This window comes from Anas acuta, chromosome 1 (genome assembly GCF_963932015.1).
Source record: "Anas acuta chromosome 1, bAnaAcu1.1, whole genome shotgun sequence".
NCBI classification, from domain to species: domain Eukaryota; kingdom Metazoa; phylum Chordata; class Aves; order Anseriformes; family Anatidae; genus Anas; species Anas acuta.
In genome coordinates this window covers 129,420,785-129,433,165 of record NC_088979.1, presented here as the reverse complement: position 1 = coordinate 129,433,165, position 12,381 = coordinate 129,420,785, and the positions used below count along the sequence as shown (strand labels likewise).

Below are 12,381 nucleotides of genomic sequence, written 5' to 3'. Positions count from 1 at the left end.
CAAAGCAGCATCTCCCTTGATTTGGGCTGAATTGCTAAATGGCAAGAGACTGCTGTTGCATAGGCTTTTCTCTTACTTATGTACTCAGCATGTAACTTCCTGTATCATTTGTGCAGATGCACAAACAGTTGGCATTGATGTCAGCTTGCAGCAGTAAGATATTAAACAAAAGGGCTGTGTAGCTAGTATGGCTGGAGAGAGCACCTATATTCACTACCAATAAGGTCATATCATGACTTTTCAGAAACAGCTCACCCAGAGGATGAGCTTGCCTCACAGATATGTGCCTGCAAAACACACAGGAATCACAGCAGAGTAACAGTGCTTGTCTACATTAGTTTATTTTCAGTCAGTTTTTGCTGTTTTTTCTGCCTGTTGATGTGTTGTAATTATGTGGTTGGGAAAAACAAGTTTGAGAGAAGAGTACTTAATGCTAGCCTGCAAGGCAATTTGAAGGTGTGGACAGAAAACACATCATGCAGTAAATCAGAAGAAATATCTTCACTGCATTCTTAGAACAGTCCCTAGGATGTGAACACGGACAGCTAGTTCTTAGAAAACCTGTCTTATCAGAGCAGGGTAAATATGTCTTACTCAGATTAAACTGTCTCCAAGTACTAGTTTATTTGCTACACTGGAACTGTTGAATTCTATTGCACAAGGACTGTGAAGTTAAATGGAAACTCAAAACACTGGAAATAGGAATTTTGCAGGGAGAAAGTCGAATGAAAAAAACTTCTATAGTTTCCCAACATATGCTACAGAAATCTGAAAGAATATATATCACTTACATTTAAAACACAAGTATTATACAGTACAACCCAGAAATAAATTACAAACAAAACCTATGCATTGTGAAAGAAGGAAAGGAAAAGAAAGAAGGGAAAGAAAGAAAGAAAGAAAGAAAGAAAGAAAGAAAGAAAGAAAGAAAGAAAGAAAGAAAGAAAGAAAGAAAGAAAGAAAGAAAGAAAAGAAAGCTAGTTTTACAAACAAACCTCACTGCAAATCTTCAAATGTACTGCTACAGTTTTCAATTTCAGTATCGATAATAAAGTCTGATAAGACAGGTGCTTTCCAAATCATGGTAGATGAGAATGGGTTGAGTCTAAAGTCAAGTCTTTGGTCATTTTGTTATGATGTGTTTTTAGATTTTTTAAATATACAGTTTATTACTGGATTTATTTTTTTTTCTTAACATGTTATCATAGAAAGGTTTGAGTTGGAAGGGGCCTTAAAGATCATCCAGTTCCAACCCCCCTGCCACGGGCAGGGATGCCACCAACTAGACCAGGCTGCCCAAAGCCCCATCCAGCCTGATGTTGAACACCTCCAGAGATGGGGCATTCACAGCTGGGCAACCTGTGTCTGTGCCTCTCCACCTTCTGAGTGAAGAAAACATCTCGGGTAAGAACATTTTAGGTAAAATTCCTAAACCAGATCTAAGAATTCCATTCATGTCACTCTAGAGCAAAATAAAATAAAAAATAAATAAATGATAAAGTAGATTTGGTTGTAGAAAAATTAGTCTGACACTTAATTGTAAAACAACATAAATCTGCCCTCTGATATTGGAGTTCAGTCCTGTCCTCAAATCTCCATCTTACAATCCTTCTTCACACTTCTACTGCTTGACTAGGTGAAAAGTAAGGCTGATAACTGAGGTAAATTTATGTAAACATGCTAAATGAATGTGATCAGTCAGTGCTGCTTCCATCTTCAAGGCATCAGTTCCAAGAGCAGCGCTGAACTTTTTTTAACTTTTACAGTCTATTAGCCCCATCCACAATTTCCCACCAGTTGCTCTCTCTGTATTTGTAATTTGATAATTGAGTATTGTTCTGCCCATGGAATCAGAATTCATAGGTGAGTCTTTTTGCCATTTTGCTGAGCTTCATTTTCTCATTAAATATTTCCTCAAACTTTAAATTCTGTTTTGGAGTGAAATGGTTCTTCCAATCACCAACAGTACCTAGAAGAGCAGGGGCAGAAAAATAAGATTGAGGCTAGCAATATATAGTGCTGAAAACATTTTAAAGGCAGACTAGTTTTATTAATGCTGCAGATGGCATAAATTATTACTGTGTCATCAACCATAGTCTCAGTAATAGCTCATAATCATTTTCCCAGTCTGGTGAGACTCTGATGGAAACAGCTGAATCATCATCCGTAAAGGCTATTAACGCCTCAGACTGTTTCTCATTGTGTGTCACCTGACAATGCCAACAACACTAAGTGGTACATGAAGAGTAGCAGGTTTCCAAGATGGAAATAGAGCTCTTGGTCATCTTGGCGGAGAGGCATCTTGCCTCACCTTAGGTGTTTACAGTTAAAGGTCTCCATTTAAGCTCTTTCAAAGTCAGTAGAAGGAAATGTTTGCTTCCTGGCTGAAATTCATCTAATCATAGTCAGTATCTAAAACTCATCAAATGAGTTGTGCCGAAAAGGCAGCTACGTCTCTCTACCGAGTAAAGAAGACTCATAAAAAAGGAAAGGAGAGTGACTTGATCACATGAATTGCACCCTCACACCTGCTCCTAATTTTTAGGGCTTTCTACAGATGAGATGTCCCACCACTTAAGAGGTCAATTAACTACTTCTTGGTGACCATGCACATTTGTGTTCTGTTGAATGTGTTTATACAAGTGTTTCAACAGTTTTCCATCTCATCAGAAGTTTGAACAAACATGATTTTTGTTTGTTTGTTCGTTTGTTTGTTTGTTTTTAAACTGGTATATTTAAATGAGAAATGCTCAAAATTTCCCCTCACGTGCACCCTCTAAAGAAGTGTGCATCATCTCAAGGCAGTTGACTAAATAGTATTCAGGATAGCAAGGAAAAGAAAAGAAAGCCTGAATAATAATAATAATTATTATATATATGTATATGCATATACACAAAAGTCAAGCTGATTGAAATTTGCTAAAACCTCTGGATTTGCATAGAAACTACTTGGAAATAAAAATGTTGAAATTATTCAAGTTTTTCAGCATAGATTTGTCAAAAGTCACTGACTTAGAAAGCTATATATGTTTTTGTTGTTGCAGGTTTTGTTTGTTTGTTTGTTTTGTTTTTCCTGACATTGTATTCTGGCATTTACTTCAGCTCATTGGTAAAAACATTCTGCTGAATTAGTGAAATGTAGTTTCCCTATTTATAATTGAGAACAAGTTTTTCTTAATTGAAATGACCCTAATTTTTGAATTGTCAATGATTGTTCAAAAAATAATTAAAAATAATGAAAATCCATCTAAACATGTTGGCTTTGATTTAGTTATTATTCTAATCTGAAGAAGCTTCTGAAACATCAGTAACAAGAAAGCAGCTCCTTGAGGTATTTTTAAGTCACATTCAAGCTAAGTCCTGTTGAAGATTTTAGTGCAGATTCCAGTTTGGCCAAGGCCTTAAGGCGACCTCTTAGGTCACCTGGTGGTTGAGTCATCCATTCTTTTGTTGTTGTGGTCAGCATATTTCTTTTTGGGAACATTTCAGTAAGATAACAGGGAGTACAGAGGATAAAGGCTACCAGCAGACTTCTTCAGAAGGAATGTGTCTAGCTCTTTTCCATTCTTGCAAACTAAATGACCTTCACTAGTGATTTGAGAGGAGACTCTGGGGCTTGTGAGAGACTGAGTGTAAACTTTTAGATACAAATAGGCAGATAAACAGCAATGTTTCATGAAGCTTTCCTTGCAGCTGCAAAGCTCATATGGAACAACAGTTAAACTGTTTAAGACTCTCATGTTTTTCTAGCACATGCATGCATTTGCAACCAGAGAACTTGGAAAGTGGTTTTTAAGGGGGCTTCAGATTGGAAAATCCTGTTACTGCTTCCTAGGGTGGACCCAAAACATCATCAGAGGCAGGGAGAGACCCAGGCTGCTGCTTCTAAAAAGGTTGTGGTTGGTGCTACCATATTAAGCTAGGAACGCTGAATTTACCTTTTCTGAAAATCAGCTTCCTGTTGGATGTCAGGGCACAGACGGTGTGACTGGGGTCACTGTTTTCTTTTTCAGTGTCGTTTTTCATCTCTGAGAAGGATGACTTCTTGCAGATGTCTTGAATATCATCATCACTGATGTCTATGTCCAGGAACACACTGATTTCCTTCACAGTCTTGGGGAGATCCTGAGATACAAGAATAATATATTTTTTATTTAATTTCTGAGCTGATTATCAGATTTTCAGTTGATATGGAAATTATTATTTTTATTACTTAACAGGTTTGTCCCATTTATTTGCTTTCTAGCAAAGCTAAACAAGTCTTTGGACTGTATACATGACAGATACAGTAAACCTGATTCCCCTCTTATTCATACTCACATAAATGAGTAAATGTGCAATCATATAGAATTACATGGCAAGGTAAACTCCCAGTTTGTTCTGTTTCTCAGAATGATTTCACTGGGAACAGAAATACTCAAAGCTCAGTCCCTGTGTAAGGAGCTTATTTTGTTGGAGGTGCCATATCTAGAGATCTCACAAGTGATTCCAGATTCAAAATGGGCTTGGAATTCCTCATAGTGGAATTGCCAAAAATAAACAGAACTATTTTAATGGAAACACTGGAAAAAAAAAAAAAGTGTTTGCTTCATAACAAAATAATAATTCTCTGAAAGCTAAAGTATATTTGATACTAGAGGTTTTGTTGTTGTCTAAGAATAGCAAAGCTGTTTCTGCATAATAATTTTCCTTTGTCAAATTTTTTTTTCCTACCTCCACACCCGTCTCTAATTTTCTTCTTTACTGGGCACATTGTTCCCACTGACCATGTCTAGTGCTGTTGCTTTATATCATTTTCTGAAAATTTCACCTGAGATGTCAGGTATAACAGGTTAATGTGTGGAACTCAACAGATGTTCTTGGTTAATTTTTCTATAGGACCAAGGTCCAGGAATTTAAAATTCTTTCTGTGGCTGGGGAAAATCAAGTAATATATATCCCACTCCTGCATCTATGAAATGCAATACTCACACGATTTAAGACTTGCATAACTTGTGTAGTCTGAATTATTTAAGTAACGTGTTTCAAGACAAAAAGTCCTATGCAAATATAAAATATGCCCATTCACATTCACATTTTCTTATTTGTCCCTCTTCATTAGAATTTGCTACTTGATATTTTAATTATGTCAATTTAAAAGTAAAGCATTCTGAAATAAGAACAGAGAGCATATTTACCTTCTTCATGTCTTCATAGAACAAAAACAGGATATTTTTGTCATTTTTATGTTCTTCCCAACTTAGGAAATGATCAAACCAAGATCCACAGACAACTGAAAAGAAAACCCATATAAATTCATATAAATTCGGTTCATAAATAACTCTGTATCTCACACATTTAGGGGAATGATCCCTTCTTGGTATGTACCCCGCTTTCCTCTAAATCTGATTCAATTCTCTCCATGAAGTGATTCAAGTTTACTATCCAAAAATTTTATCATTCCTGTTGGACTTTGTTTTTGTAAAAAAGATGCAGGTACTTTTCTGAGATATAATTCTCTAGTGGAAACAGTCTCCAAATCTAGGAATAGGCCAGTAAAGAAAGAAAATGTATGGGCACAATGAGATCTGAGTATCTGAGCAAGTATCTGCATGTTCATGGTCACAGACATAAAGACTAGGAAAATAAACTAGGAAATAAATGTATCGTAAATATAAATATCACACTAGGGAATAAAATAAGGAGTCTGTTAAATGGCGCACACTATTGCTAGTTCTATTTTGGCTCAGTAGAGGAGAAATTTATATACTTTAAAAAGTCAAGGAAGAGTTGATTAAATGAATAAGTTACTATAGAAATACATCATGCAGCCAACTACATGGATAATGTACAGTTTTACATGTATAATTGACTCATAGCACTTCTTTTGTCTAAATGCTCCTTCTGCTGAACTACAGGAGGACAGATAAACTTGAGTTTTATTTTAGAAGAAAAACAGTTCTGGCCCTTCTGGTTGAAAGACAAGATTGACAGCTGAGTTGAAAGAGTCCTACAAGCCATTAAGAAAGGGATAGACAGAGCAGTCACATCCACCCTTCTCCATAACTTTGACCTTGCTTTATGCTGCTACCAGAAAGGTATAATATTTTAATGTTGTAAAGAGAATCATTTTGTTTATAAACCTCAGGATGTATTTTAGGTATTTTGCTGAATGCTCCAGCCCATAGCCACCTCCTACACATAAAATGCTATCTAACTGCAGGGCACATACGCACCACAGTGTCCAACTAAAGTCTGCTTAGCCACACCAGGGACATGGCCAACAAATGCACCTGCTTTCCCCCAGCCCGCATCTGTGCAAGAAATGGACAGATCTCCAGAATTCCACTGTCTACACATAAATTTGGAGTTTCCACTGCTTTTCTTTCCTGTTTCTAGCAGGGAAAGAACATATTCATCAAGGTAGGTATCCAAAGAACCTATTTTTTTTTTCATTTAAAATAAAAATTAAAATTGAAAAATAAAAATTGGAAAAAAAAAAAAGACAAAAAAAAAAAAAGACAGTGATAACAGTGACGTCTTTTAGGTCCTGTAAGCTCTTAGGTTAGATCATCATTGTCTCAGCTCTCCCCAGGTCCTTTAGTTTTTCTCTCTGTGGGTTCTTGCTATATGAGTGAGCAATCCTATTTCCAATAGCTGAAAGTCAGTGACCCTTTTGGCTCTGGGGTATAGCAAACAGTCTTGGAGACTCTAGTGACAGCATAAGTTGTGTCTGGGTGTCCTTGCCTTTGTTCACAACTGAAATAACTACGCAAGAGTACTAAAGGATCTAAATCAAGCAGCACGAGCATCACACATTTCTATTAAGAGCAAAAATGGCAACCTCTCTCCCAGTATCACCTATCAGATAAATTTCTGCTGTAACCAAAATAATTTCCTTATGCCATGCATAAGCATGCAGGAAACAGCAGAAGGCTACTAATTTATAGACAAATGGGAGATGTTTTAAAATTTGAGACAGTCCTCTTTTCTGTTTTCACTGCTGAATGTTCAGAGGTGTTACTAAACAAGCCAATATCCTGCACATCACTTATGCATGTGCCTTAGGGCTTCTCTGAATGAGGAACACAAGATCTACAAGGCAGAAGAAAATTCAAACTGACTTCTAGATCTTTGATGTAAGCTCATGGTGACTGCACTGGCACTTTTCTTTCAAATTTTTCAAGGCCGTCTATCATTGTTGCTGTTATCATCATTGTGGTTGTATAGCAGGAACAAGTCCTCAAAGGAGTAATAAAGCACTAAAAATGGGAGTGGATACCTGGAACACAGTCCTCCTGTCAGCTTCCAGGCCACCACTGTCATTCACACAAATCTCACTCATGTCCTTGGTCTTTGGACGCCACAACTAAGACAACAATCAGGCAGAGTGTGTGCAAGGGCACTTAGTGTGTGCAGGGGCACTTTGTGAAAGCACCTAGACTTCCTTTGAAGGGCCACACAAGGCTACTTTCAAGATCAGAAAAGGCAGTAAGCCTGCAAGTGTGGCTCTCCGTGCAGCCTGGGGACGGTCTTTCTGTGTGCTGCCCACCTTTCAGCAGGGCAGTGGAGCTCTGCTCTCTGGACACATTCAGATAGTGTCTACCCCACCAGACAGCCTACCAAGGACAGAAGGTGGCTGCAGTGATCCCAGCTGCCTTTTTGTCTGCTTGGAAGGAGCTGTGTGCACATTCCTTTGCTATCAAGGCTTAAACACGAGTTCTTGGTGTGAAGCAGACTATTAGCATGGCTCACGAGGCAAGGTCGGAAATGTTTTAACACAGGGAAATCTGCATCATAACCAACAAATTGTTGGGGTTTTCAGAGTATGTGTGGGAAGAGATGAAACCTGCAACTTGGCAATGAGAGTATGACTTTAACAGGTGTGTCAGAGGACAGCAACCTGCAACCTGCAGTTGTGCTGAAAGAATACAACCACTTGTCAAAATATCTCCTCACAGGGCTGAAGACAGCCAATTATTTGTTCTTGTTTGGTATAGCATTAGAATTTACCTTGAAAAAATAAAAAATCTAAGGCTATATAAATGAGGAGTTCAACAAGGAGTTTTCACACAGTTTGCATTTGTTAACACCTTCTGTGCATGATCAGATAATGCAAGCTGCAGGGAAAAACATAGCACTTATCCTTACCGTCTCCTTCTAAGAACAAGTCAAAGAAAGCAGTCCAGGTATCAACAGTGGGAAGGTGTGGATTCTCTTTGTAGTAATGATACATGGAAACTGCAGTATCTTTTGGATTTCTGCTGATGTAGATCATCTGTAAATGAAGATGATATGGTTATTAGTGATAATGTTATTCCTTTATTTTAGAGGAGCTGTGTGCATAAATGTGGCATTTTCATAGGCAGTTTGCAGTGTCAAAACCCTTTCCTTTAGGATTCTTCCATTGGACACCACGTCATAAATACAGAAATGCATTTGTCCCTTTTTAGGCAGAAGAGAGCAGTAGTCAGCAAACAAAACCTTGTGGGCAGAGGTGTGTTTCCTACAGATGGGTAATGTTTACATTTTGTGAAAGAGACAGGTTCATTTTAACTTATGAGTTAAACTACCTCATATATGAAACTGTTTCCTTAACATTCACAGGACAGCTGCATATGTTAATCTTGGCTTTTCACTGAAATTAGTGTTGTCCCAAAAGTCTGTATCTATCTAATCCTGAAAATTTGAACTTTTAACGTAAAATCTGAGGCCCAGAGCTGATTATTTATAGACCTCCCACATCAGCATGGGTTGACTCCCAAACTGATCTGAATCCTCTTCCTGCATTTGAATTCACCTCTGTTTGGCTCTATTTCAATATAGGGTCTTGACAAAGCTTCATAGGAGGGGCAGGGTACCTTCACCCCCAGAACATTCCATAAATACCGCAGATAACTGCTTTTTAAGCAAATGCTCCAGTCACTAGGAAATGGAGCCATGATACACACACACCACCCTCCAGTCCCTAATAATATTGAAAGATAATAGTGTTGCATTTTTTTGTGGTGCCTGACATACAAATCACCCAGTGGGAACAGTAGGGCAGGAGCAGAACTCAGTTTTTAGCCTAAGCCTTTGCTCATGCTGCCTTCAACTGCTGGTTAGCTGTGCCTCCAAAAATCAGAGCAAACCACTTCTGGAAACTGTAAGTCATTTAATATCATTTAAGGATTAACAAGACAAACTAGATTCCTAACAGACACAAAATATCTTACTGCTTTTATAAATTTTTGCCTTACCTTGCAGTTTTTATTCTTAAAATTAGAAGGCAACATGTTGTAGTCTAAGTGCGTTGGGATGATTCTCTTTGATGAGAGTTTATTCAGTTCCTCCAGTTTGGAAACATCTCCAAATTCAATGGGAGATGTTAGTGTAATTGGAGTGTTGTAAAGCTTTGTTATAACTCCTGCCAGCCAGTGTGTGCCTTCAGAAAATTATTTTTAAGGAGAAGAAAAAAAAAAAAAAGGAAGAATGAAAAAGAAGGAATATTTGTTACTGAGAAGATACATGAAATGTGCAGATTGCATATGGGAACAGCTTTCTAACACATGCAGAAAACCACCTTCTAAAAAACACCTCAAAACTTCTACACCTCCAGATTCAAGAAACTACATAACTGTATAATCCCATTGGCTCTAGATGTATAAATACTGAAAAAAAGTGTTGTTGCTGAAGTACAAAGTAATTCTATGCAAAGTGTTAATATTTGTATTGAAACAAACTCATTAGCTAACATAAAATTCATACTGCTTGTCAGCAGGTGGTTATATTGTTTTTATTATTTATTTTAGAATAATTTCTTTAGTTTTGTTCTATATTGTTATAGTAGATTGAGTCTATATATTTGGAAAGTAACTGACTGAGCTTCCTCTTTGGTATGTGTATGAGACAGAGTCTGGGTGAGAGGGAAGAAGAAATGAATAAACGTGCAGGCAAGGGCCGTACAAATAACCTAATTCAACTCTTGCCTTGTTATAATTAAATGTAGGAAATCCTCTGGCACATCCTTCAGGTATAAATTTTGCTTATAAGAAAGAAATACCTATTTGCTTTCCAGTATGAAAATACGTGAAATTATTTTCAAATAAAGAATCAAAATTTAGACAAATGATTTGTATTTTGGGGGTAATTTTAACACTTCCTGATAGAATAACATTCTCACATATTCAAACACCCTTCCCTGTTTCTTGCACACAGATATTTCACAAGTAAGTTAAGCAGAGAACACAAAACAAACAATTGAAACATCTTGCAATTAACATCTAAAAGTAGAACTTACCAGACTTGGGATAGGAACCCAAAAGGACATCATCTTCCCTAGCATCAAAAGTATCCAAGGATTTTAAGAGTTCTAGAGAAGACCTGGTGGTAAAGGGAATCCCCTTAAACATATGAATTAGTTCTGTCTCACTGGGGTTGGACATGTTTGCTTAAGTCTTCGATTCCTGCAAATCAGATAGCAGTGAAATGACAAGAGGATTTAAGAGTCACCTCTAAGTCAGATGATTTGAAGTAACAAACTGAAACCAGCAACACAAACCTCATGCTTTTATACTTTGTTATGCATGATGAAGTCGCTATCAGATATTGATTTTTCTAGTTAGCTGATAAAGGCAACTGAAATGTTAGAGGTAATTTCATAAATAACTGAAATGCAGAGTCATCAAAAATGTGTATCATTTGTCATTTACTAGCTTTCCAGATAAAGAAAGGGGGTGATAGTTAAAGTATAGTAATTGTGGAAAATGCCAAGACTGACCATTTTGTGTTGCCATAAAATTTGCTTAATGCGATTATTGAACAAGTTGTACTTCCATGGAAGCAGTATCTTATTTTATGTGACTGGGATTTTCATTTTATGAAATATGCAGTGGCCTGAATGTTCAAAAGTGCAAGCTGATTCCCAGTGCTTCAATTATGTGATGTCAAGAAACCAGTTTTCAAAGTATTTCAGAATTTCAGCCTGAGGCTTCTTAAAAACAGAGGAACTTCTAAAGCACAATCATTTTTTTAAGCTGTCATCTATCTCCATAAGAAGAGTACAGAAAAAAAAAAATCACAAATTCTAAACGGATATTTCACATTGGGCTTTATCCTACATGTTGCATGACTAGAAATGGTTGAAGATTTCAAATTTTTTCCATGGAAAATGCATAACCATAATATAAGCATAATAATAATTAAAAAAAGGCACTTGCAGGAAAGACATAGTTCTCAATTCATTGCCCATTATGAAATGTGTTTTTTGAAAAATTTTCAATCTGTAGAAATCACCATTAATGTTTTTCAACCTGAAATATAAACGTATCATATTAAAATAAATAGCTCTGGTTTGAATCAAAATATTTTCAAATGCTTAATATTTCAGTTTTCATTTCCACTGTCACTAATTTATTTTTTTAGGGTGGTGTGATTCCAGAACCTTCAGACTTTGATTTTTCACTGGATTTTTTATTATTTTTTTTTTTCATCTAGGTCTCAAAATCTCATGGGATATGACAAACATTTGTAAACAGAGCTTCACTCTTCTTTACATTCTTTTCCCCAGGCAGCCAGTGGCTTCATTATTCCTACTGAAAACCTCCTACAAGATATTCCATTGAGGTCCTTCAGTGTATTCAAATCTGCATGCAAATCTAGTTTCAAAATGAAGTAGTCCTTTGGAAATTTCTCAAGGTCATGGTTTTTGTTTTATCATAAATAATAATACAGGTTTAGTCATAAGCTGACTACCAAAGGTACCTCCCATGATCCAGGGTAAGAAGTTAATGATGGAGATGTCCTTCCAATACTTGACCTATTGAGATTACAGACAAGGAGGAAGGACAGCTATCAGCTTCTGTACATGCTTGTTTCTAATCCAATTTCCAGAAAAATTAGTATAATAGGAGTGACTTGTTTTTCTTTCTTGGCAGTATTGCCAGTCTACTAGTCAAAGAAATGTGAAGTCAGCAAGCCTTGATATTTTCAACTGTCTTGTCTATAAAGCTGCCCTTAAACAGCTACAGCCTGAAAAATGTGCCCTTTGTCCTCAGAAAAGTCAATTATGCAGGGCCAGGTGGGGATCAGAATCATGTCAAATACACTCTGGGGACATGTTTTCTATTACTAGCAATGAGGGGAAACAGGAATCATTCAGGAGGTAATTGAGTCAGTCTTTGGGACATCTCTACCTAGCTGCTTTGAATATATACTTTTATTTCTGAGGAAGACGGAACATTGGATGGGCCTCTGCATAATGTCCCTAGCTCTTTCTTCAGGAAAAAAAAAAAAAAAAAAGGATACAAGAAACATGAGGACACTGATGCACAGGCAGAATTTGGAGGATCTCTTAGTGACAAACTCAACATTTTTCTCTTTACTTCCCGATCTGAAGTTACCATTGCTTCATATTTTATG

At 36.8% G+C, this 12,381-nt stretch overlaps 1 protein-coding gene across 1 annotated transcript; it reads right to left on the bottom strand.

The window, feature by feature from the left end:
* Positions 1–316: 316 nt before the first annotated feature.
* LOC137842013 (sulfotransferase 6B1-like) lies at positions 317–10,519 on the bottom strand. Its single transcript, XM_068655603.1, has 6 exons — positions 10,262–10,519; positions 9,222–9,406; positions 8,131–8,257; positions 5,178–5,272; positions 3,939–4,125; positions 317–1,969 (listed from the first exon to the last, which is right to left on the bottom strand). Exons 1-6 carry the CDS (start codon positions 10,404–10,406, stop codon positions 1,851–1,853), a joined length of 858 nt encoding a protein of 285 aa, XP_068511704.1. The 5' UTR covers positions 10,407–10,519; the 3' UTR covers positions 317–1,850.
* Positions 10,520–12,381: the final 1,862 nt, after the last annotated feature.

What these genes read in the sequence shown, in the direction of transcription:
- LOC137842013 (XM_068655603.1), bottom strand. Translation starts at nt 10,406, where the DNA reads ATGTCCAACCCCAGTGAGACAGAACTAATTCATATGTTTAAGGGGATT. An exon ending in TTAAGAATAAAAACTGCAAG is followed by an intron (nt 8,258 to 9,221) that starts GTAAGGCAAAAA and finishes CTTCATTTACAG; the next exon opens with ATGATCTACATCAGCAGAAA. An exon ending in TCTATGAAGACATGAAGAAG is followed by an intron (nt 4,126 to 5,177) that starts GTAAATATGCTC and finishes CTTGTATCTCAG; the next exon opens with GATCTCCCCAAGACTGTGAA.